A 25,478-nucleotide genomic window follows, 5' to 3' on the forward strand; every position below is an offset into this window, starting at 1 on the left:
AGCATACATGTCACTGTTTACACCTTGGAACTATGATTTTGCCTATGGTAATAGGCCTTCATGTGATTATTTCAGTATTTTTATCTTTGCTTTGCTGCTAACAAATGGGCAAAAGATTCAACCAAAGATCGCGTCTGGAAAGTGGTTTGTTTGGTACGCGTTGGACATTTGCTAACACCTAGAGTGGCTGTCAGGAACGTATAACTAGGTTGCCAGTACAATAATGTCAGCAGTATTTTATTTTTAAATGGTTTATTCCATTTCTCTCTTCAGATGGCTGTGGAGTGGGAAGTTGATGTTCTGCATTTCTAGTCAAACACCTGTACACGTTGATATCCCGAGGCTGTGGAAAGAGCGCCATCTTTTGGGAACAGGATGGAACTTGGTACATTTCTTTTCCAAATCATCAACAACAAAAATGCACCCACCGTGACCTGCAAAACAAGTCCGACTTAAAACGTTGAGACAATGTAGTACTGTGTATCCAACATAGACCAATATTAACCTGGCACCTTTTGATGTTCTGTGCGGTAGTCAAAGAACTAAGGAAGTTTCGTGATAACCCACATCTATGTCCTCACCACTGCTGTAGTCTAATGACTTTATAACAGGAGGTGGCAGTGTTTCATCACTCTTGTTGAAGGTTGGCTGACTGGGCTGGCTACTGTACTTTGTGGGATCTAGTCAATCTCATTGGCATGATGGCATATGTGCAATAGTGGCCTTCACTGGTTGAACCGCAAATAGAAGAACCATCTTTATTATTAGACTGAGCCTCTTCTCCCAATAACTCAAATGCACATTTAAAGTCAGTTTAAATGATCTAATTTTCACCTTTGACCTTTCTAGAGCTATTATAGTAATCATAGACTTCAGACTTCCAGAGTAGGGTCAATATTTAAAAAATGATAGGAATAAAGTAATCCATCGCAAGCCCAGAGCAATACAGGAAACACTCACGTTCCCATTCATTGTGAACCTCATGAATTGACTGTTAATTTACTGCCATTGTTTTTAGCTAATGCTTTGGGGCCTGTTCCCTCTCAGAGAGAGGGGGGGAGAGAGGGGGGATTTACCGTAACACATGTAATGCAAATCACAGTCAAAGTGGCTTCAGGGGAAGTAGGGAGACTAATAGTGCTGCCCTGAGTGAGAAGAAAACAGTGGGCAGAGAAAATGACAAAACTGCTGAATTTGAACTGGAACAGTGGCTGTCCCAATGAGCCCAGATCCATTTTGAATTTCAATATCGGCTTGTTGCTATTTAGATATGAACCTTTAGGAAGTCCGTGTAAAACTACAAGTACTTGTTTTTTTAGATGAGTATCCTTTTATTATTCATCACACAATTCAGAGTTCAGTTGTCATGTGAATTAACTTGAACTTGGACAAACTCTCAAGTGTATCAGATATGTGAAAACTACCTTTGCAAAGACAGGGCAAAATACTATTGGGATTAGTAATAAATAATGGTCAATCCTATAAAAATCCATGACCCAGCCAGTCAAAACTAAAGATTGAAAGATCAAAGCCCAACATTCAAAACAATGAAACACGTCTTTATTCATGAAAATAGCAGGGAAACAAACAAATGATACAAATGACTTCCTTTATGGAGGCCAACAGACACCCACACTCTGCCTTCCTCATTGTGCTTACATGCACCTCTCTCATTCACTTCCTGTTTGACACATACCCTCTGCGTGTGCAGGGTCTATATCTCCACTACTACTACTGCGTCTACTGTGACTGGTGGTAGTCTACAGCTGTTGTTCCTCTGGAGCCCTACACAGCACTAGTGAAGGATGTGGCTCATCTGTGCTCCCCCTCTTCTCTCTTGTGAATGAATGGCAGTGGGATTGGAGTCATTGGACCTGAGGGGCTTTCACACAAACTAACGCCAAAAGGCTATGGATGTTACTGAACGATAACAGCAGGTAAGCCGTGTGGAGGACTAGTGGGCTATCTGTGGTTGTAAGCCTACCAGGCTATTGTCTTTTCACAATGGATGAGCATGCTTTTGTGGCACAGTCGATGGTGCGCTGGGCTTCGGGCCAGAAGGTTGAGGGTTAAGGGGGAATTTGGTGGGGATAGCCCCGACTTGGACTTAAACCCGGGTCGAGCAACTGCCAAGAGATCCAAACTCACCCACGCTAAATTACTGGAGCCTAAATCTAGTATAATAGACAATAGAGTCGTTTCAGAAATATAACATCTGGACAATTTGTGAAGTACTCATCAAGTGTCTATGACTCCAGACATTTAAAATGATATTATATTCCAATTAAGACATTTGACCTTGGATATGAGTTAGTATTGTAATTTGGCTTCATCTGTGGATGATGCCTTATTGTTGAAAATCCCTAGTTGCCATTGTGACCACAACTGCAAACTGAGAAAATACTGGTTCCATACATCTGAGAAGGGAACATTTGTGCACTAATCCTGGGACTAGACTCGCCAATCGAATAAACCTAACCAATGCCCAAGTGTCATATCATTGCTTCAATGCTTGTGTTTCTGAATTTTCTGCCTGGCGGGTTGGTCCAGGTGTGTAAGAAAAGGCTATTGAGGCAATATTATAGGGCTCCCGAGTGGCGCAGCGGTCGAAGGCACTGCATCTCAGTGCTAGAGGCATCACTACAGACCCTGGTTTGATTCCAGGCTGTATCACAACCGGCCATGATTGGGAGTCCTATAAGGCGGTGCACAATTGGCCCCGTGTCGTCCGGGTTAGAGTTTGGCCGTGGTAGGCCGTCATTGTAAATAAGAATTTGTTCTTAACTGACTTGCCCAGTTAAATAAAGTTTACATCAAATAAATAAATCGTAATAAGGATAGTTAATAAAGTTCTGGTGATGGGGTATTCTGGTTAGTTGAGGTAGTTCTCCATTAAACTGATAGTGATTTTCCTTACAAATTCCACAAATGGATCAATTAAAATGTGGTGATTATCAGAAACAACACCTGCAAACCCAACTGGGCTTATTAAACTGTTTATGAGTTTGTGGTAGATGCTGTTACACTGATGGGAAAGGCTGTCAAAATGATGACACTGACACACAAGGAAGTTAACTTGCAGACCCCCACCAAGCAGCATTTTGGGAACTTATTTTTAGACACCCTGTGATTGTACTGTCACTTCTAATAGACAATAGGTAGTATGTGTTGGTTGCATGGATACAGTATGCATGCAAACAGTTATTGTATATACGCCATTTATCAGATGCTTTTACCCAAATCGACTTAGTCGAGCACGCATACATTCTTCATGCAAATTTTTCCGGTAATCGAACCTTCAATCCTGGCATTGCAAACGCCGTGATCTACCAACCAAGCCACAGAGGACAACAGTTATAATACTCTAATACCCCACCTGTCACTTACAGTAGAACTGTGTGTTGATTGACGCACCACTTACAGTAATCTGAAGGTATAGAGTGCATTCGCAAAGTATTCAGACCCCTTGACTTTTTCCATATTTTGTTACGTTACGTTACAGTTGTTGTTTTTTCCCCTCATCAATCTCCACACCAATACCCCATAATGACAAAGCAAAAACAGGTTTATATATTTTTGTGCAAATTTAGAAAAAAAAAAAAACTGATATTACATTTATATAAGTATTCAGACCTTTTACTCAGTACTTTGTTGAAGCACCTTTGGCAGCGATTACAGCCTTGAGTCTTCTTGGGTATGACGCTGCAAGCTTGGCACACCTGTATTTTTGGAGTTTCTAACAGTCTTCTCTGCAGATCCTCTCAAGCTCTGTCGGGTTGGATGGGGAGAGTTGCTGCACAGTCATTTTCAGGTCTCTCCAGAGATGTTCGATCGGATTCAAGTCTGGGCTCTGGCTGGGCCACTCAACGACATTCAGACTTGTCCCGAAGCTACTCCTGCGTTGTCTTGGCTGTGTGCTTAGGGTCGTTGTCCTGTTGGAAGGTGAAACTTCGCCCCAGTGTGATGTCTCGAGCGCTCTAGAGCAGGTTTTCATAAAGGATCTCTGTACTTTGCTTCGTTATTTTTTTCCTCAATCCTGACTAGTTTCCCAGTCCCTGCAGCTGAAAACATCCCCACAGCATGATGCTGCCACCACCATGCTTCACTGTATGGATGGTGCCAGGTTTCCTCCAGACGTGAAGCTTGGCATTCAGGCCAAAGAGTTCAATCTTGGTTTCGTCAGACCAGAGAATCTTGTTTCTCAAGGTCTGAGAGTCCTTTAGGTGCCTTTTAGGTTCCAAACTTCTTCCATTTAAGAATGATGGAGGCCACCATGTTCTTGGGGACCTTCAATGCATTCTGTTTTTTATTTTTAATACATTTGCAAAAATGTCAGAAAAACAATTTTCGCTTTGTCAATATGGGTTTTTTGTGTGTAGATTGATGAGAAAAATATGCATTTAATCCATTTTAGATTAAGGCTGTAATGTAACGGTCTGAATACTTTCCGAGTGCACTCGGTGGGTAAGTGGAATACTGTTACAGTCATGCATATTTCTACTCAGTTTCTTTCAAAGATGAGTACAATTTTGAGAAATGGCCTCTGCAGCTGGGTGTTGCAGTTTTTCAAAGAATTATTGTAATATCACACAAGGAACTACTTAATCCATATCCCAATCATCAGCGTGGATTCACAGTTTTTTTTGGCAAAGGCAGAATGAAACAGAATAATTAATTTCATATCTCCAAATGCACTTTCTAATAACCTGCTCTTGATGTGCGAGTGTGTTTCCGGTTTAGGTTTCAGTCTTATTGTGAGTACTGAGGATATTTCTAACACTAGCAAACTGTTAACCAAAGTAATTTAGCAGATGCTATTACCCAGAGTAACCTACAGGAGCAATTATGGTTAAGTGCCATGCTCAAGGGCACATCGACCAATTTTTTTCCCACCTAGTCAGTTCGGGGATTTGAACCAGAAACCTTTCGGTTACTGGCTCAACACTCTTAACCGCTAGGCTACCTGCCGCTCTTCAGCATGTGATTGGAAGTCGCCTACATCCCTATATCTATCTCCAAGCACAAGTGAAAGTGGCAACACCCATTTTTAGCAGACAAGATCGTTTGGTTAGCACTCACATCAAAACACCATGCCGTATAATTCACACAACCTCTCTTCCTGTTTACCTCTTTACCAGTCTTATCTATCTCCAAAGTCTACGTTTTTCTACATACACTTTCTACACACAACTTTCCCACAAGATGTACACCTCACTCACCCAGGGGTACGTTCAGTAGGCAAACGTGGAACGTTGCAGATAGAAATGTAGTGAATCGAGCTGACATGATTCCTTATTTTATATGTCAGAGAGGTGTGTTTGTTTGACATATTTTGTTCAACATATTTCTATCGGAATGTCACCTGAACACGCCCCCAGGTCTTCCACATTGCATATACTATATCTACATTGCACATTATACAGTAAAGCATGGATTAGAGCAGTCACATATTATACACCTGACTGATTTTCCTTATTTACGTATCATGTGCTCATGATATTTTAACTGCCAGTTTAGTTATAAATGTGAATATATATATACTGTATAAAACACAGTGTGGAGGTTTGGTAGTCATGTCTTATATCAAACCTGGCTCGTAGTTCATAATGCATTATCATTCCATATTTGCATAATTGTCCACTCCCTCATATAATATCTTTACTGGGGACGTGAGGATCAAAGTCTGTGTATAATGACACTGTTGTTCTAACTCTCATTCACCTTGTGGATCTGTTATCACTTGTCTAAATGTGTGCTGAATCGAATCATAAAATATGTGTAGGGTGTACACTAAGGACCACACAGCAGACTGTAATGCGTAAAAAATATTTTCCGTCAGGTTACATACACCTTAGCCAAATACATTTAAACTCAGTTTTTCACAATTCCTGACATTTAATCCCAGTAAAAATTCTCTGTCTTAGGTCAGTTAGAATCACCACTTTATTTTAAGAATGTGAAATGTCAGAATAATAGTAGAGAGAATGATTTATTTCAGCTTTTATTTCTTTCATCACATTCCCAGTGGGTCAGAAGTTTACCTACACTCAATTAGTATTTGGTAGCATTGCCTTAAAATGGTTTAACTTCAGTCAAACGTTTCGGGTAGCCTTTCACAAGCTTCCCACAATAAGTTGGGTGAATTTTGGCCCATTCCTCCTGACAGAGCTGTGTAACAGTCAGGTTTGTAGGCCTCCTTGCTCGCATACACTTTTTCAGTTCTGCCCACAAGTTACGATTGAGGTCAGGACATTGTGATGACCACTTCAATACCTTGACTTTGTTGTCCTTAAGCCATTTTGCCACAACTTTGGAAGTATGCTTGGGATCATTGTCCATTTGAAAGACCCATTTACAATCAAGCTTTAACTTCCTGACTAATGTTGCTTCAATATATCCACATAATTTTCCTCCCTCACGAAGCCATCTATTTTGTGAAATACACAAGTCCCTCCTGCAGCAAAGCACCCCCACAACATGATGCTCCCAACCCCGTGCTTCACGGTTGGGATGGTGTTCTTCAGCTTGCAAGCCTCCCCCTTTTTCTTCCAAACATAACGATGATTATTATGGCCAAACAGTTCTATTTCTGTTTCAGCAGACCAGAGGACATTTCTCCAAAAAGTACGATCTTTGTCCCCATGTGCAGTTGCAACCCGTAGTAGTCTGGCTTTTTTATGGCGGCACCTTCCTGAGCGGTAGGATGGCTGCGTGTGTTTACACTTGCGTACTATTGTTTGCACAGATGAACGTGGTACCTTCAGGCATTTGGAAATTGCTCCCAAGGATGAACCAGACTTGTGGAGGTCTACAATTATTTTGTAGACCTCCACATATTATTCTGAGGTCTTGGCTGATTTCTTTTGATTTTCCCATGATGTCAAGCAAAGAGGCACTGAGTTTGAAGGTTGGCCTTGAAATGCATCCACATGTACACCTCCAATTGACTCAAATTATGTAAATTAGCCTATCAGAAGCTTCTAAAGCCATGACATAATTTTCTGGAATTTTCCAAGCTGTTTAAAGGCAGTCAACTTAGTGTATGTAAACTGGAATTGTGATACAGTGAAATAATCTGTCTGTAAACAAATGTTGGAAAAATGATTCATTCATAAAGTAGATGTCCTAACCGACTTGCCAAAACTATAGTTTGTTAATAAGAAATGTGTGGAGTGGTTGAAAAACTAGTTTAATGACTCCAACCTTTGTGTATGTAAACTTCCGACTTCAACTGTAAGTGTTCAGTAACTGCAGATGTGGCCGCTTCTATACTTCCACCATAGAGCCTAATGAAGTTTACCATCATCGATACTCTGCCACTGCATCCCACTGTACCTGGTTGGGCCTGTAAGTGTGAAAGACACCCGCTGGCCAGTAGTTGCATTGAACAAAAGAGGAAGCAATTTACAGCAGAGCATTGTCGTGTTATTGTTCAACTTTTGTTTTAGAGGCTGGTGCTCATGCAGTGGTCCGGTTGAGAGAAACAATGGAGGGTAAGGTGATACGAGGAGAGGAGGGGGCCATCAGTGTTTTAAACCCAACAGAGGAAGATTGGATGGGGATATGGGACTATCAATTAAAGTACAATGAGACGACCCCCCCCCATCCACCACCTCCTACCTTGTCTGTGGGAGTCTATCTGAGAGGCGGATCACACCACAACAATGGACAGGCACCTGCTTCCCTTCCAGAGCTGGGGAGCTATTTTCCTGTTTGGAAGCTGTTGGAAATGTGATCAGCCTGGGCAAAAGGAAGAGGAAAGGAAAGAGGTGAAGAAGAAAGAGTCTCACACTGTGTCTCAGGGTAGAGCATTGTAGAGGCAGAGAAGAAAGCGGGCTAACCTGGTTGCCAGATCTGTTGCTCGTTGTCATGGCTATAACACTGTTTTTGAAAGTAGGGTACCATAGAATTACACATAGTCATTTAATAAGATCTCTATGGAGGGTACAGGCAGAGTGGAAGGCTACCCTGGTTGCCAGATCTGCTTGGCTAAAGCATACACAGATCTGGCAACCCGGCTAGCGGCAAGCTGAAGATCTTGTTGCTGTTGACTTGAGATTACTTGAGGGCCTTCGTCATGCCACATCTGCAGCTGTGTGCAAGGGTGCTCCACCAGGATTGAGTCCCATTCAGGCATGACCTATACATCTGCTGACAATAAGAATAAATAGTCAGGTTATGTTCGGTCAGGCGCAGTATGACTCAGTTGTTGGCTTGAACGTGGCACTCCAATCCACAAAGTATTTTGGTTTAAACTGGGAGCCAGTTGTTTGTATTGATCAGTTGATCGAACTGATCCTAATTGATTAATTGGATGAGATTGGATGTGTCATGCTAGCACCTTGGGCTGAAATCAGGGATTAGTGGAAAACCTGCAGATGCTACACTCTTAGGGAAAAAAGGGTTCCCAAAGGCTTCTCCGGCTATCCCCATAGGAGAACCCTTTTGGGAACCAGGTAGAACCCTTTTTGGTTCCATGTAGGGCTCTAGATGGAACCCAAAAGGATTCTACCAGGAACCAAAAAGGGTTCTTCAAAGGGCTCTCCCATGGGGACAGCCGAAGAAACATTTTTAGGTTCTATATAGCACCTTTTATTCTAAGAGTGTAGGGTACTCCAAAATGATATGTGATGTGAAGGACAAAGGAGAGACTGGGGACATGGCACCTAGAGACAGACATGTGACTTTTAGTCAGCTTTCCTTGTTAACCTCTGTTGCAACAGCTGAAAATGTGGAAGTGACCTTGTTGACGTTTGAGGGCATTCATACATCCTCTTATGAAAACCCACAGTTTCATATATGTTCAATAGTTGCCATGTAAACAGAATGATTTAAGACCTGAATATAATTTTCTAGAACAGCCTGTTAATCTATGCTATTGTTACATTGACAGTCACTGATGTTTAGAAAATGTTGGTATTACTTTGTTTGACTTAATTACACATTCATGAGCCATACTTAATGCATTCATACCACTACATAATCATTTAAATAAATTCATAACCTACCGTCAGCCATTATATGGCAGTGGATGACTCACTCTGAATGTCCTACTGTAAATGAGATCATAAGAGTTGCTTTATTACACCCAGAGTCAACATCTGACCCTAGACTGGATACAGCCATCAGAACCTATATGACTTATTAGTTCCTTCCCATTCCACCTGGCCGGTGTCCAACACAGTATAGTTCCACAATGACCGGGTGGGTCATTTACCGGTTAGTATCAAACAGTAACTTTCCTACACCTACTGACCGTGCCACTCATAACACATCTTGCCTGATCTCAGACCTGTTTGTGTTGTCCTGTCAAATCCTATGGTCATTGTCAAGCCAAACAATGGCAAGACAGACCAAACAGATCTCAGACCAGGCTATAACACTTCTGGGGATACAATACACCTTTTAGCGTGGGCGACGGGGGGCTGAGAACTAGGCTGTATGGGAGTGTCGTTTATGTGGATTCTATTGTTATTGTCAAGGTTCACCATATTGTTGTTAACAGTAGTGGTGCTGGAAAATAATGGTTGAATTAATCTGACCCCCCTGGCATTTGTTCACATGCTCTTCCTCTCGTGGTTCCTTAGGGGCCTTAAATGGCGGGGGCGCCCCGCCGGTTAGCTTCTGGATCTGGGGGTAACCCTAGATTTCCCCATCCGTCTGACTCTCTGCTCTCTGGCCCCGCTGTGTTTGTGTGTGTCACGGGAGACTGCTGAGGGAAGGACAGCTCATATTAATCGCCAGGATGGAGGGAATGGAATGGCATGGAAACCATGTGTTTGGTGTATTTGATGCCGTGCCGCTGATTCCACTCCAGCCATTACCACGAGCCCCGTTCTCCCTAATTAAGGTGCCACCAACCTCCTGTGGTATTCGTCTGTTTCTTTGTGTATGTGTGGCCACCCAGGCTCATATCTGTACACAATGACAGTTTCCTGTCCTTTGGTCAATACTGTGAAAAGTCCCCCACAAGACCTAAAAATAGGGAGGCTTCTCGTTGTGAGCATTTATATCATTGCCTCGCTCAACAGCCGCTGAATGACCCAGTTGAGAAAGTTTGGCTTCGTCTAACCCGTGGCCCCTGTAACGTGACTTTAAAAAAGTCGGTTCCCAGGACCCAAATGAAACCTGCTCCTGGTTTTAAAATGCTTCAAATGAGGTAGTGCTTGTTTTGACTTAGTCTATTTTTATGTTTCAGCTTTATCTCTGTATCAACATAAGGCCAGTGAGGAACACTCATAGATGAGCCTTGGTTGGTCAGAATCAGGGTAAGTTCCCTCAGAGCAGGTGTCTGGTGGGTTTTTCATTCACCAGACGTTGGTGAGATATTACCGCTAATCACCATGGCGATCACTCCTCTGACCTTTTGTGCATTTGTGTGAGCCATTCATAGGCACAGATTCATATGCAGCGCGGTGCTATCTGGCACACATTATCAGTCACATGTGGGATTTATAGGGGATTTCTCTGTCTTTGAGCCTGTTATTGGATACAAACACTAGTTGGTGGGAGGGATTGAAGTGTCTTGTCTTATGAAAAACGTTTGTTTCCACTCAACAAAGAAAGCTGCACTGTCCACGTCGGAATCCCCAACCCTGGGCTCTAACCCATGGTAAAGTTCCACAGTGGGGCAAGACAGGACGTGGTGCGGCTGCTGCCTAATTCAGTACCTTTTGGATATGTCCCTATATTGGAATCTTAGAATGTGTACAGTCAATTCATACACTAGAAGCCTGGTCCCAGATCTGTTTGTGCTCTTGCCAACTCCTGCCGCTCTCATTGTCAGGACAAAGGTATGGCAATGAGTGATACGAAGTTGGCAGGATAGCGCTAATAGATTGGCACGCGGGCTAATACAATAGCTGCGTCTATTGTGAATGTCCAGTATCCTACATTACTGTAGCTGGTCAACAACACTTCAATGTCTTTGGCAGTCGTTTTTACAGGCCTTTCTTGAGACATCTGCAGATTGTATCATTAAGTCATGACCAAAAAACGTCTGGCTGTTGATCAATATGCAGTCAAGATGGTTGTGAAAAACAATTAGACATTTTAGTCAAATTACACAATTATTAACAAATTATTGCCAGTTATTATTGTAATAGACAGCAAATTCATCAGCCTCCAGTAGTTTTGAGGAGATAATGTACATTTATTAATGTGACTGTTATTGGACCTTATTACGTTGATGCAGAGACTGGATTACAGAAACATGAAACTCCTGTGATTGTGAGTGAAAGCAATGAAATTGCTTGTTATAAAACAACACCCTCACCCTGTCATGCATAACAGGAGATACAACACAATTATAACACGACTGAAACAAAGCCTAACCATAGAGCCTAACACCTGGGTCGAAACAGGCGTGAAACAGAAACATTTTGAAGCCCAAGAATGTGATGTTATTTTATAATATACCCGTTCATGTTCTCTGTTTCAAAACATGTTCAAATCGTTTGGTTTCTACTGAACATGCCCCTGTTGTGTGTCCTAATATCAGGAAGTCCCGTATCCTATTGTCTCTATATGATTCCCAGTAACACAGATGAGGGCGATGCCTGTGAAGGGCCATAGAAATATAATAAACTATAAGAAGGGAAGGAAGAGAGAATAACAGTTTGTTTTTCTTATCTCTCCATCCCCCTGAAATCCCCTCCTGTCTTGTGGCTTTTCCACGGAACTCATGAGGGCATTTTCAAATGTCCCCTGCGATGTATACCAAGATGCAAAACTGGACCTGTGTTTACTTCCTTGATCCGATAAGTCTTATATGCGTTCACGGAGAGAGAGGGATGAATGGAGAGAGGTGTGATGTTTATCTTCTTATCCCTCTCTTCTACTCCAGGTCGTGAGAAGACATGCAGCACACGTCGTGTACTGAGGACCGGATCCAGCATGCTCTGGACCGATGTCTGGATGGGCTCAGACCCAGCCCCACGGCACCACAACCCTGGAACGGTAAGCCTCATCTGAGCTGAGCAGGGTCGGACGTGGGAGGGTGTATTTCATCTCTTCGTTGGTGACTTAGTTTTCATTCTCAGGGAATTTGATTCCCAGTGTATTTCACTTGAGACATGCAGTCCTTTATTTGTTAAGAAAGGCATAATATGGTTGTTCACTTGAAATGGAAATCAGGCCTGTTCACAGGCAGGCCTGTCACTGTTGCATGTAGTTCATGTCACAGTATTGATCCAAACTGCAGGAACATTTTCTAAGTGTGGTGTTACAGAAAGTCGACATAATATCAAATAGCATGAGACGTTTCAAGTGTCCAGCAACATGTTAAAACCCCTCCACAAGAAAATCATCAGTCATCAGTCATCAGTCAGACCACACTGACAGTAAATTGTTGTTCTTTCTCAACTTCTGAGCACCAGAACTGTTCGTTGTGACAGGTATATCTGAAGCCCAGTAGGTCTAGTGAGTCTGTTGTTGTTGAAAACTGTCAGAGAAGTGTTATTACGTGCTAGAGGAAGTATCAACGTTGACACTATGGCTGTGGAGGAAGTTGTGCACACACAAACACACAGAGACGTGGTGGCATAGACCGCAGTGCGCCTGGAAGCATGATGAGGTAGTGTGAGGGGGTAGGATCGGTTAGTGTAGTAAAGCATAGCAGCACCAACTGAGTCAGATATCATACACCTACACACTGTGGTTTTCTATATCACATTTTCAGGAGGTACCTTGTTGCCACATACTGTGTTGAAATGATGTTATTAATTTGTTTTGAAGTACACTGTGTACCCTTCAGGGAAGCTATATGTTTTAGTTTCATAAACATGTTACACAATGTGGCATGCTCCCTCTGATGTGATGTGATCTGTGTGTGTGTTTCAGTCCTGATGTGCACGGCAGGCCAGTCGTTGAACCGCTGGAGTCTGGAGGAATTGGTGAAGAGAGACCCAGAGAACTTCCTCATCCTCCTGCAGCAGATCCTCAGGAAGACCCGAGAGGTGAGGGGTCACAGGTCATTACTGAAAGGGCAGAGGCTATCATAACTCCTCTACTTAGGATGCTGCTATGACCTAGATTCTTATGGTCACATGTCATGATGACCCCAAGCCTCTACAGGATGTAGGTGGGATTTTAGTCTGATCTACAGTATGTGATTAGGAGCAGTATGCCGTCTTGCGGTGGGAATTGAGAACTGAAACTATAAAGTGTGGATACGTGAATGAACTTTTGGTTCTCCGTATGTGTGTGCAGGTCCAGGATCAGTGTCAGTATGAGCTAGTGGCTCCCCTCGCTATCATGTTCTCCTCCACTCTGTTACAGGTAACGGTAATCAATCAATCAATCAATAAATCAAACATGAAAACCCCAACCGTAGTTACCTCTAACTAGGTGTTTTTCTGGTTGCAGACCCCCTTCTGTCCCCCTGCCACGGAGCTGCTGGAGGAGGCCTGTGAGGTGTTTGGCTGTTTCCTGACTTGGCCAGAGCCTTACTGCAGCGTGTGTAAAGGACTGCTCTCCACCTTACACCAGGAACTCAAGGCCCCAGGTAAACATGGAAAGACGTGGGCTACTCTAGGTTTTATATCTACCCCATGCTTCTATGGGGGTTTTGAACTATTCATTTACTTCATTGGGGTGGCAGCGTAGCCTAGTGGTTAGAGCATTGGACTAGTGACCGTGAAGGTTGCAAGTTCAAACCCCTGAGCTGACAAGGTACAAATCTGTCGTTCTGCCCCTGAACAGGCAGTTAACCCAATGTTCCTAGGCCGTCATTGAAAAAAGGATTTGTTCTTAACTGACTTGCCTAGTTAAATAAAGGTAAAATAAATTGATGAGCATGATGTGGACTGTGAATTAATATGAGGTCAAAAATGGATATGTGTAAGACAGCCTTCCTTTTTCTGTGAGGCAACAAGTGCCTACGTCGACTTCTCTCCCAATGGTTCGAGCCATAGTTGCTGAGGGCTGTAATCATTTAATCATTACGCCGATTCTGGTGCAAAACGTTTTGCAATAAACAGTTTACTCCAAACACAGAAAACACAAACAAGAGTTTCTATTGGACAAATTCAGATGGGTCCCTCCCCGTTTCATTTAGTTTGCTCTGGTTGATTCCACTTGATTCTTAAACGTTAAACAGTTTCCATAATGAATACACCCCATGTACTGTGGCTCTGTCAACCATGATCAGTGACTGACCCCTAGTGACTCAAACAGATAATGCAGTAAGATGAAACGCACAAAGTGAGTATCAGAAAGTATTCAAACCCCTTGCGTTTTCCCACATTATTTGTATTTTTTATTAATGACACTTTGGATGGTGTATCAATACAGCCAGTCACTACAAAGATACAGGGATCCTTCCTAACACACTTTCCAGAGAGCAAGAAAGCCGCTCTGGGATTTAACCACGAGGCCATTGGTGACTTTAAAACAGTTAGAGAGTTTAATGGCTGTGATAAGAGAAAACTGAGGATGGATCAACAGCATTGTAGTTACTCCACCGAATTGACCGAGTGACAAAAAGGAAGCCTGTACAGAATATAAATATTCCAAATCATGCATCCTGTTTCCAGCAAGGCACTAAAGTAATACTGCAAAAATGTGGCAAAGCAATGAACTTCTTGCCCTGAATACAAAGTGTTATGTTTGGGGCAAATCCAATACAACACATTACCAGGGTTGGGAGTAACGGATTATATGTAGTTACATGTAATCTGTTACATGTAAGGGATTACAAAAAACGGTAACTATAATCCGTTACGTTACTAGCAAAAAATATTGTAATCAGATTACAGATACTTTTAAAAAACTAGATGGTTACTTCGAGGATTACTTTTAAAATCAGAATGGATGTTTGTGGAAAAAATATTTGACACTTCTCTGTTTGTTCAATGACATTCAAATCAGCATTGAAAAAAGGGGCAAATTTAAGTTTGTTCAACCTGAGAAAGTCTGACCACAAATCAGAGACACTATGATGACACACCAAATGTGTTTGATGGATCATAGGAAAAGAGCAGGAATAGGCTTTTGTAGGCTGCAGTCCAAGCTATGTCTTCCAATGGTGCGACTGCTGTCGGCATCCAAAGATTATCCAACTTGAATAAACGCTTGGAGGTAAGGATGACAGTAGAGGTGTAGTCTACGGCGATACGGGGATATAATTTATTATTGATATCTACATAGCGCATTGATGTGAATCATACTGCAGCTCTCTCATTTAGCTATTTGCGTCATACAGATTGTGGTTGTTGTGGATGGCTGTTCACAAATCTAAATGTGTATTTGAACCCAATAATGGTTGAATACAAGAAGTTTAAACTTCCTATCAATCTTTTTTTTTTTAACCAGTGGACAGCCAGTGAAAAATGTGCTCTCGCAACAGCTGCATAGTGCGGATCCAAGCCTATGGAATCAAAGTGGGGATTTTATTGCTCAATCTAATTCATGCTGATAAAATAATTCCATAGGCCTAATGGACACATGCTCAAACTTGCAAAATGTTGATAGACTTAAAGGGGCAATCTGTAGTTGCTACATCCATTTTTGGACTTAAATATAAACGTTTGGACACACCTACTCATTCAAGGGTTTTTCTTTATTTGTACTATGTTCTACATTGTAGAATAATAGTGAAGACATCAAAACTATGAAATAACACACAAGGAATCATGTACTAACCAAAAAAGTGATAAACCAATCAAAATATATTTTAGATTCTTCAAAGTAGCTACCCTTTGCCTTGATGACAGCTTTGCACACTCTTGGCAAAGCATGCCATTCCATGAGCGCAGCATTTATTTTTCAATTTGAATCAATGATCCCAATCAGTCCTCCATGACAACAAAATCATAAACAACAGAGTAGGGCTGGCTAATAAGTCATTCGTTTTGGGGTCATAAAACTATTTGGCTAATCTGTACTTCCATATGTCCAAGTCCTATTCTTGAAGATCAAGGGGTATAACATTTATTGGAATGACTGGAATTCTGACAGGCTTTGGTTTTTAATGTAAAGATAAAATTTAATTGTATTATATGTTGTAGAAAGCGATGGGGTACAAGAAGAATCAACCCATAAAGTAACATTTAACATCCATATATTGCCAGCTATGTAAACTTTTTATTTTATTTATTTTTACCCCCTTTTTCATGGTATCCAATTGGTAGTTACAGTCTTGTCTCATCACTGCAACTCCCGTGCGGACTCGGGAGTGGCGAAGGTCGAGAGCCATGCCTTCCTCCGAAACACAACCCAGCCAAGCCGCACTGCTTCTTGACACAATGCCCGCTTAACCCGGAAGCCAGCCGCACCAATGTGTCGGAGGTAACACCATACACCTGGTGACCGTGTGAGCGTGCATTGCGCCCGGCCCACCCCAGGAGTCGCTAGAGTGCGATGGTACAAGAATATTCTGACCGGCCAAACCCTCCCCTAACCCAGTCGACGCTGGGCCAATTGTGCGCCGCCCCATGGGTCTCCCGGTCACGGCCAGCTGTGACAGAGCCTGGACCTCTAGTGGCACAGCTAGCACTGCGATGCAGTGCCTTAGACCTCTGCGCCACTTGAAAAGCCTAGCTATGTAAACTTTAACATTGACTTATCCTGTAATAGATGTTGTTCAATTGGTAACATACATTTTTGTCTTCTTCTAATGTCTCTTAAGGGGAAAGTAGTCTAAAAGTAATGGAATGTAATCAGATTACGTTACTGAGTTTGGGTAATACCAAAGTTACGTTACTGATTACAATTTTGTAACGGAGTACATTTAGAAAGTAACCTACTCAACCCTGCACATTACTGAGTACTAGTCTCCATATTTTCAAGCATAGTGGTGGCTGCGTCTTGTTACGGGTGTGCTTGTAATCGTTAAGGACTGTTAAGGACTGGGGAGTTTTTCAGGATAAAAAGGAAACGGAAGAACAGGCAAAATCCTAGAGGAAAACCTGGTTGTCTGCTTTCCACCAGTCACTGGGAGATTAATTCACCTTTCAATAACCTAAAACACAAGGCCAAATCTACACTGGAGTTGTTTACCAAGAAGATAGTGAATGTTCCTGAGTGGCCGAGTTACAGTTATGACTTAAATCCACTTGAAAATATATGGCAAGACCTAAAAATGGTTTTCAAGCAATGATCAACAACCAATTTGATAGAGCTTGAAGAATTTTGTGAAGAATAATGGGCAAATGTTGCACAATCCAGGTGTGGAAAGCTCTTAGAGACTTACCCAGAAAGACTCACTGCTGTAATCTCTGCCAAAGGTGCTTGTACAAGTATTGACTCAGGGGTGTGAATACTTATGTAAATTAGATATTTCTGTATTTCAATTTCAATACACTAGCAAAAACAATCTGTTTTAAACTTTATCATTATGAGGTATTGTGTGTTGATGGGTTAGATTTTTTTTTACAATTCAAATCAATTTTGAATTCGGCTGTAACGCCACTATGTGGAATAAGTGAAGGCACTGTAGATATAACATAATCGGATTAACTTGATCACCTCAAATTGATCAAGTTAGGTAAATGAAAAGTCAGGTTTAGGTAAACGTGTCTGCTCAAACATGTGCCAGTGATAATGGAGAAGTGTTTGACGGTTCTGTGGTAGCCTGTTCTTGGAAAGTGGATGTGTGATACTTCAATTCACAAAAGAAAAAAAGCAGAACTATAACATCCTGTCAACTACCTGGAAGAGGATAATGACAGAACGAATAAAAAATAAGACTGAAATCTGAGAAAGTCACGTCAGGTACAGGCCAATGAATGAATGAGCTTGCAGTGGTGTGAATGGGCATCACTATTTTGTGATGTTGTGAGATCAAATGATGATGTAATTGTGTGCAATACAATACTTTAGTGTGCAAAGAAAAATCAACTTACTCAGCGTGTGTTCACTTCACAGGCATATCCTATCACAGACTGGTGAGAGAAGAGCAAGGCCTGGCCACCTCAAAACATCCCTCAAAAACAATGTAGGTTGTCAACAGTTTAACTGCTACGTTTTACTACAGATGATTCTAAATGACTGTGCATTTTTGTCATGTAAAAACCACACGTCTGGAACTTCAGTTATTCGTTCTCCCCACCCCTTCCCTGCCCAATATATCACTACTTCCTTTTCACTCTGTGGGTTTTTCTTCTGTTAGCGTTCCCCTTGTTCTGTTTCCATGTAACTGGGTGTGTGTTTATATACACGTCTTTGTATGTGTGCCGAGAGACAAAGGCATTTCTATCTTCCTGTTCTAGAATTCATGAAAAATAATGATCACTTTTTTTTAGAGCGCAGACCTCCTATCACCCCTGTGTTTTCCACCATGTCAACCCTATGTCATCTCATCCCCATAGGACGGTTCTGTTGATGAACCCTAGTGAGGTGCCTCCTGAGTTCCTGTCTGTAGCAGACCAACTGAGTAGTATCCAACGGTCCCAGAGAGAGACGTATATCACCCTGGTCAAACATGCCTACCAGGCTACCCTGGGCACCAAGTACCCCCTGGCCAGCATCCACAAAGCCCTGCAGGTACTGGACGACACAATATACCACTGGAACGCTATAGAGATACCGATAGAAATTGTGATTTTAGCTAAGATTTTGTTAGTCTTGATGGATGTGTAATCTGTTAGTTTTTACCCATCATGGTCAAAATCAATGGTTAGTAGTTTGATAGTTTGTTAGTACCGATCTTCTGTACAGAAACACAACGTGACTTTCTTGCCACAGGTCAAGAGCCTAGAAGTGCTGGTGGAGATCTTCTCCATGGTAACCGACGTCCTGGAGATGGCTGCTGCCATGGACGACCCGGCGAGAGGCCGTGATCATGTGACGCAGGGCCTGGAGGGGCTGAGGGAGAGGATGGGCGTCCCAGCGTCCGATGTCAGGAAGTCTGACGGTGAGAGGGTGGAGCCTAACCAGTGTATTGATTTGTCATAATGAGGCTACTGGGAAAAAATGTCCATACAATGTGTGTAAATGTTGTTTCGTTGTATTTACTCTGTTTTTAGGAATGCTGCAAACGCTACCACTGCCCACAGCCAAGTGCTACATGTTTCACTGGGACAAGGACAACTTTGGTAAAGGACTTTGGTCTTCAGTCTCTCATGAAATGGCTTGTCATGGGATCCCCCTTGAGTCTGGTTCCTCTCTAGGTTTCTCCTACCTAGGTTGACTTTCCTTTCCGTTTGATGGTTTCAACTTGGATTGTGACAAATTAATTTGTACAGTACATGCAACTGATAGACTGTGTCCTTGTGATTTTCAGATATCCTCAACACCATTCTGGAGAACGAGCATGACCTAACCAGCTTCCAGACCTCCAGTGGTCAGGGTGATGGTGAGGAGGGGGAGGAAGATGCAGAGTTCGACCTGGAGGAGGAAGAGGGAGAGAAGGAAGAGGGAGAGAAGGAGTTTGTACGTAGACATGTCGGAGACAACGCCTGGAGCGTGGACCACCGAGCCTCCACCTTCTCCACCGTCTCCTCCCTCTCCACTGCCTCTAAAGACTCCATGTACTCCAACTTGTCCGAATCCTACACCCCCTCCATTCTCTCAGTCACTTCCGGCATCGACAGCGACTTCTACGAAGACCCCGAGGATGCCACCTCCAGCCCCTCACCTTTGGAACGGAGCCCATCATCCGGCAAGTCAACCAAAGCTTTGGCTCGTCGGAGCCAGCACTTCTCCCGTTTCTTCAAGACAAAGACGCAATCCCTGACCAGAGCCAAGAGCCTCGGCAGCCCAGATGCTACAGACTTTGTCCCTGTTCGTTCAAAGCGCTCCAACTCCCTCCCGCAGCAGGTGCACCTACGCAGCCCAGACTCTTTGTTCCAGACCCCCTGTACCCCCCAGGCCCTCAAGCACGTGTGCTTCCGCCGGAGGCCCATCCTGAGCAGTGACGAGGAGGGTAACAGTAATGCCACCACCCTGAGGGTGGTAGTGTTCGGGGCCGACCACGTGGCGGGCAAGGTGGCGAGGGCCTATAGTAACCTACGCCAGAGAGAAAACGTTTGCCCGAGCCTCAGCAGAGCCTTCCGGCTGCAGTTCTTCTTTGTGCCTGTGAAGAGGGACGGTGTTGTGAGGTGCCCCAGTCCCAGGTGCCCTAGCCCCGGAGGCCAGTCGGCTAGCCCACGGAGAGGAAGTACATCCTGTACAGTGAGTACAACTCTTATAGTATAGTGGCTTTTTTAAAAGTGGCTCTATCAGGTTTATAGCATAGTGGCTCTTTTTAAGTGGCCCTATCAGGTTTATAGCATAGTGGCTCTTTTTAAGTGGCCCTATCAGGTTTATAGTATAGTGGCTCTTTTTAAGTGGCCCTATCAGGTTTATAGTATAGTGGCTCTTTTTAAGTGGCCCTATCAGGTTTATAGCATAGTGGCTCTTTTTAAGTGGCCATATCAGGTTTATAGCATAGTGGCTCTTTTTAAGTGGCCCTATCAGGTTTATAGTATAGTGGCTCTTTTTAAGTGGCCCTATCAGGTTTATAGTATAGTGGCCCTTTTTAAGTGGTCCTATCAGGGTTGGGGTTAATTTTATTTCAATTCAAGTCAATTGGGGAGATAATTGAAATTTGATTTATAATATTTAAGTTTTTTCAATTTATAAATTGAACTTCAATTCACTTCCTGATGAGATGGACCCAAACCATGTTAGTTTCTGGTGCACCATAAGAAACATCAGCTCTAAAGCGTAACCTCAATTCTAGATAATGGGTTGATAGCTGTTTAGGCTGACATATTGTTCTTCTAGGAGCTCAACATTCTTGGCACAGAAGACAGCACTAACGACATAGCCCGTTTCATTGGTATGCTGGACCCCTGGTACGAACGCAACACCTTGAGCCTGCTCAGTCTACCGGCCAACGTGGTGTGTCAGGTAAGACCACATTTTGTGTGACATATCAAACGATAAATATGATGAAAAAAATCATGTGTTGTCTCACACACAGTCAATGGTGTTCACTGTGTCTTGCAGCAAACCTCGAAGATGGAGTCCGAGTTGTATGATAGTTCCTATGAGGATCGTCTGCCCATCCTGGCTGACCTGGTGTTGTACTACTGTCGCCATGCCACCAGGCCTGCACTGATGCAGCTCTACCAAGCTGAGGTGATGCCTGGATTCTCTTTCTCTCTCTCTCTCTCTCTCTCTCTCTCTCTCTCTCTCTCTCTCTCTCTCTCTCTCTCTCTCTCTCACACACACACCCACACACATCTCCTACACTCAACCTCCATGTTATAAATGTGTGTGTTGACTGCTTGATGTCCTTGGGGTTGTAGATGACGTTAGCTGGAGGCGAGAAGAGGACAGAGGTTTTCCTTCACTCCCTAGAGCTGGGCCACACCGCAGGGACACGAGCCATCAAGGCTATGGGTACGTACATCTGCCTCAGTCTCCTAGCAAACAGCCCATAATAAACAACAGGCAGTTCAGATTTTCCAATTAGAAAATATGCAGCCGGGAGTCCAAGGTCTGGGTGGATTATGGCTATGGGAACATCTGCTGTTTCAATCTATGATTCAGAGACTCAATTTGTCTCATTTGTTCCCCTATGTCGTTTCTTCAATGCTACATGACTGAATCTCTTCCTTCGATTTTTGCTTATTAAAAAACAAAGTGATACTAAATGTATAAATCATCATTCTTCGTAATCATCATCATCAATGATTGATTATTCATCTTCAGCATCATGTTCAGCTCTATGGCAGAATCCTAATAGGGAAGCTCTGTGTTTGTCCTTTTTGTAGGTGCCGCGAGCAAGAGGTTTGGGATCGATGGCGACCGGGAGGCAGTCCCTCTGATGTTAGAGGTGGTTTACAACAGGGTAAGATGGTGTTCAGCAGCTGTTCATCCTTCTAGAAACATACTGACCGTGTCAACTGCATAATGAATCATCATTATCTTTGCCTGATGCATCTCTGATGTATTTCTCTCTCTCTCTCCTTCTTTTTCTCTCTCAGGTGGTCATCAGTGGGAGAAGTCAATGGACGAAGAAAGACAAAGTGTGCACCTCCATCAACCTGACAAAAGCCTGCAAGAATCCAGAGGAACTAGGTGATATAACGACAGCAATAAAATAAACTACAGTAAAATAAAGTTCTGGGTTCATTCATGAATTGGACATTTTTTGGGCCAACCCTTTTTAGAGAGCAGCCAAATCAGTTGTAGGTTTGAAAGTTTGTTTCGTCAACGTAGACATCCTGTTTTGATCCCTTCCTTCCCCCACGGTTTCAGATTCAAAGATGGAGTGCTTGCAGTTGACAATGACAGAAGTACTGAAAAGGCAAAACTCAAACAAATCTAAGAAAGGCTACAATCAGGTGAGCAGGATGTTGTCAGATCGAGTCGGTGCGACTTGCGTACATCAACAACTTTACATAAACCGTCGTGCTCTATAAGGACTCTATAAAGAGGTCTGTAGCAGCATCTCTCGTACCCCGAGAACGAGATTCTTTCTAGATCAACCCGATCAACCCTGTACACTTTCACAGACACGTCGCAGTTTCTACTTTAACGGAACACGACTTTCACTTGAGGTCATTTTGTTGTTGTTGTTGTCCAACCCTTTTCCTGTTCACTGGATCTTACATTAATGTGACACACTGCATCCTGTAGGCAAATACAGCATTAATGCCACTAATGAATGCTTTTCTATATGTCCTTAGGGCTGGTTTCCAAGATACAGATTAAACCTAGTCCTAAACGCTTTCACTGGAGATTATCCTTTGATCGTGTTTTTGATCCAGGACTCTGCTTAGTCTGTGTCTGGAAAAACCACCCTCGGAGTCCCATAATATACTTGTATTGCTTCTAATGGCCAGTTTCTACTTGACAGCAACTGAGTGTTACTGAGGTGAAGGTGGACAAGGTGCAGGTCAGTGGGACTGGTAACACCACCTTCGCTGTGTGTCTGGACCAGGATGAGAAGAAGATCTTCCAGGGTGTCACCAGGTACAGGAATACACACACACACACACACACACACACACACACACACACACACACACACACACACACACACACACACACACACACACACACACACACACACACACACACACACACACACACACACACACACACACACACACACACACACACACACACACACACACACTCACACAGTCACAGTCTCATACAACTAACCTTGTGGTCCCATTCAAAATCCTATTTTCCCTAACCCCTAAACCTAACTCTAGCTCCTAATCCTAAAACGAACCTTAACTCCTAACCCTAAACCCCCGAGAAATAGCATGTGACCTTTTGGGGACCAACAAAATGTCCCCAGTTGGTCACATTTTTGTTTTACTATTCTTAGTTAAACACATCCACACAGTCTCCACAAGTAAAGTTAAACACGGCCACACACACTCACACTCTGACCACAGTGTCTCTTTCCCTCCCTCCTTCTCTCCCAGGTGTGAAGTATCTGTGTGCTACAAACCTGACAGCTCTACAGACTGGAGGTTAGACCAGAGTCTGTCCGCCCAGATCCAGCCACTCCACCCCACCTTCTGCTCCCTCCTCTGTCTGCCCATAGCCACCTTCAGCGGGGCACAGCCCTGAGAGGGGAAGACTAGCCTTAAAAATATATATATACTTTAATGTATTTATGACACTTTTTTTAGACAGCTGGTAACAGAGGGGGAGTAAGTGGAGATGAAAAGCCTGGAGTCTGTGGACCAGACTAAAATTAATGGAAGTTACTCTTTTTGGAGCCAAGGGACATTATGGCTGCTGGATGGTTCAGCGAACCATCCTCCTGTGATGACTAACATTGCCTGAGACCTACAGACCTCCGTTGGGCTAACACAGTCTTGTGACATTCAGGAGACCGGGGTTCAATACCCAGTTGCTAAAATGGACACTATGGATTATGTAAATGATGTACATTTGTATACTATATATTTCTTCCCTCAAAATAACTTCAACATTACACTGTAGCTATGCTGGTATTGGTGCAAGGTATTTGGAAGTACTGAAGTCCTTTCTTCCTGCACTGTAATGAGCAACGGTTTCCTGAAGTGGGACATTTCTGAAATATCACAGTGACTTCTTTAGACCAGCAGGGGAGTCCATTGTGTTCACTTTCCCACACGAGAGTAACGTATGTCAGGATAATGAGGTAGAAAAAGCAGCCTTTCTCAGGACTCCACAGACCCAAAAGCAATTATGTTCAATGTTGTTTTTACATTTGAATGTATACATTTGACATTGTATTAAATAATCCCATTTTGACATTCCATTGTACATAATATAAGATGTATCATACTAAGTAGCGCACTGTAATGTTTATTTGACACGGTATTTGACAAAACATAAGATATATTTGGTTTATTTATCTGATACCGATGACCGCAGGAAAGGACATAGATATTCCAGGATAGATTGACCTGGTGTCATAGACCAGTCTATGGTGCTACAGAATATACTCATCCAGTCCTTTTGTTAATCAGTTGTCTAATTTATTGTTGTCTACAGCTTTGCACTGGAGAAAATGGGTATGGTCACAGTAATCAATCATACAGCAGAATAGAATGCACAGTAAAAATGCTTAAAAAAAAGGGTGAGGTTGGTATGTTAGAAATCTTTGTGTTTAAATGGGTAGGACTCTGGGTTTATCCTGACTGTGACCTAACCAGTTTCCCTATGATGTCAGCAAAACACCGCAGACTAGTAATTACACATGCATACCGAGTGTACGAAACATTAAGAACACATTCCTAATATTAAGTTACACCCTCTTTTGCCCTCGCAACAGCCTCAGTCCGTCTGGACATGAACTCTACAAGGTGTCGAAAGCCCTTCCACAGGGATGCTGGCCCATGTTGACTCCAATGCTTCCCACAGTTGTCAAGTTGGCTGGATGTCCTTTGGGTGGTGGACCATTCTTGATACACACGGGAAACTGTTGAGTGTGAAAAACCCAGTAGCGTTGCAGTTCTTGACACATGCAAACCGGCACCTTCTATACTACCCTGTTCAAAGGCACTTACATTTTTTGTCTTGCCCATCGCCTGAATGGCACACAAACAAACAAAATCCTTTAACCTGTCGTCTCCCCTTCAACTACACTGATTTTGAAGTGGATTTAACAAGTGACATCAATAAGTGATCATAGCTTTCACCTGGATTCAAATCAAGTCAAACTTTATTTGTCACATGTGCCGAATACAACAAGTGTAGACCTTACCGTGGAATGCTTACTTACAAGCCCTTAACCAACAGTGCATTCTACAGTATGTCATGGAAAAAGCAGGTATTCCTAAAGTTTTGTACATTCAGTGTATATTGCTATAAGGTTAACTTCAACAGACAGATGCAAAATAAACAGAAATGATAGGTACTGTACATGTAACAAGATAAAACAAAATGGTGTTGTCTGGCACTTCTGTTCTCTCCATATGGTACCAATTTTGATGTTAGTCTTTATTTTGTGTCTTATCAATGTCGAATCAATGTTCTATGAATTGTTTGTGTAGTATGACAAATCCTACAAGAAATAAATAATGATGATGACATAA

At 42.8% G+C, this 25,478-nt stretch overlaps 1 protein-coding gene across 1 annotated transcript; it reads left to right on the top strand.

Moving 5' to 3' along the window:
• Positions 1-1,676: 1,676 nt before the first annotated feature.
• LOC109888530 (phosphoinositide 3-kinase regulatory subunit 5) lies at positions 1,677-25,478 on the top strand. The gene is made up of 18 exons (XM_020479702.2): positions 1,677-1,937; positions 11,846-11,958; positions 12,841-12,956; positions 13,210-13,278; positions 13,366-13,504; positions 17,866-17,935; positions 18,309-18,483; positions 18,685-18,853; positions 18,966-19,034; positions 19,223-20,112; positions 20,707-20,832; positions 20,932-21,063; positions 21,234-21,327; positions 21,702-21,778; positions 21,915-22,008; positions 22,189-22,274; positions 22,790-22,905; positions 23,373-25,478. The coding sequence occupies exons 2-18, from the start codon at positions 11,859-11,861 to the stop codon at positions 23,518-23,520; spliced, it is 2,670 nt and encodes an 889-aa protein (XP_020335291.2). The 5' UTR covers positions 1,677-1,937; positions 11,846-11,858; the 3' UTR covers positions 23,521-25,478.

This window comes from Oncorhynchus kisutch, linkage group LG1 (assembly GCF_002021735.2).
Source record: "Oncorhynchus kisutch isolate 150728-3 linkage group LG1, Okis_V2, whole genome shotgun sequence".
NCBI lineage: Eukaryota > Metazoa > Chordata > Actinopteri > Salmoniformes > Salmonidae > Oncorhynchus > Oncorhynchus kisutch.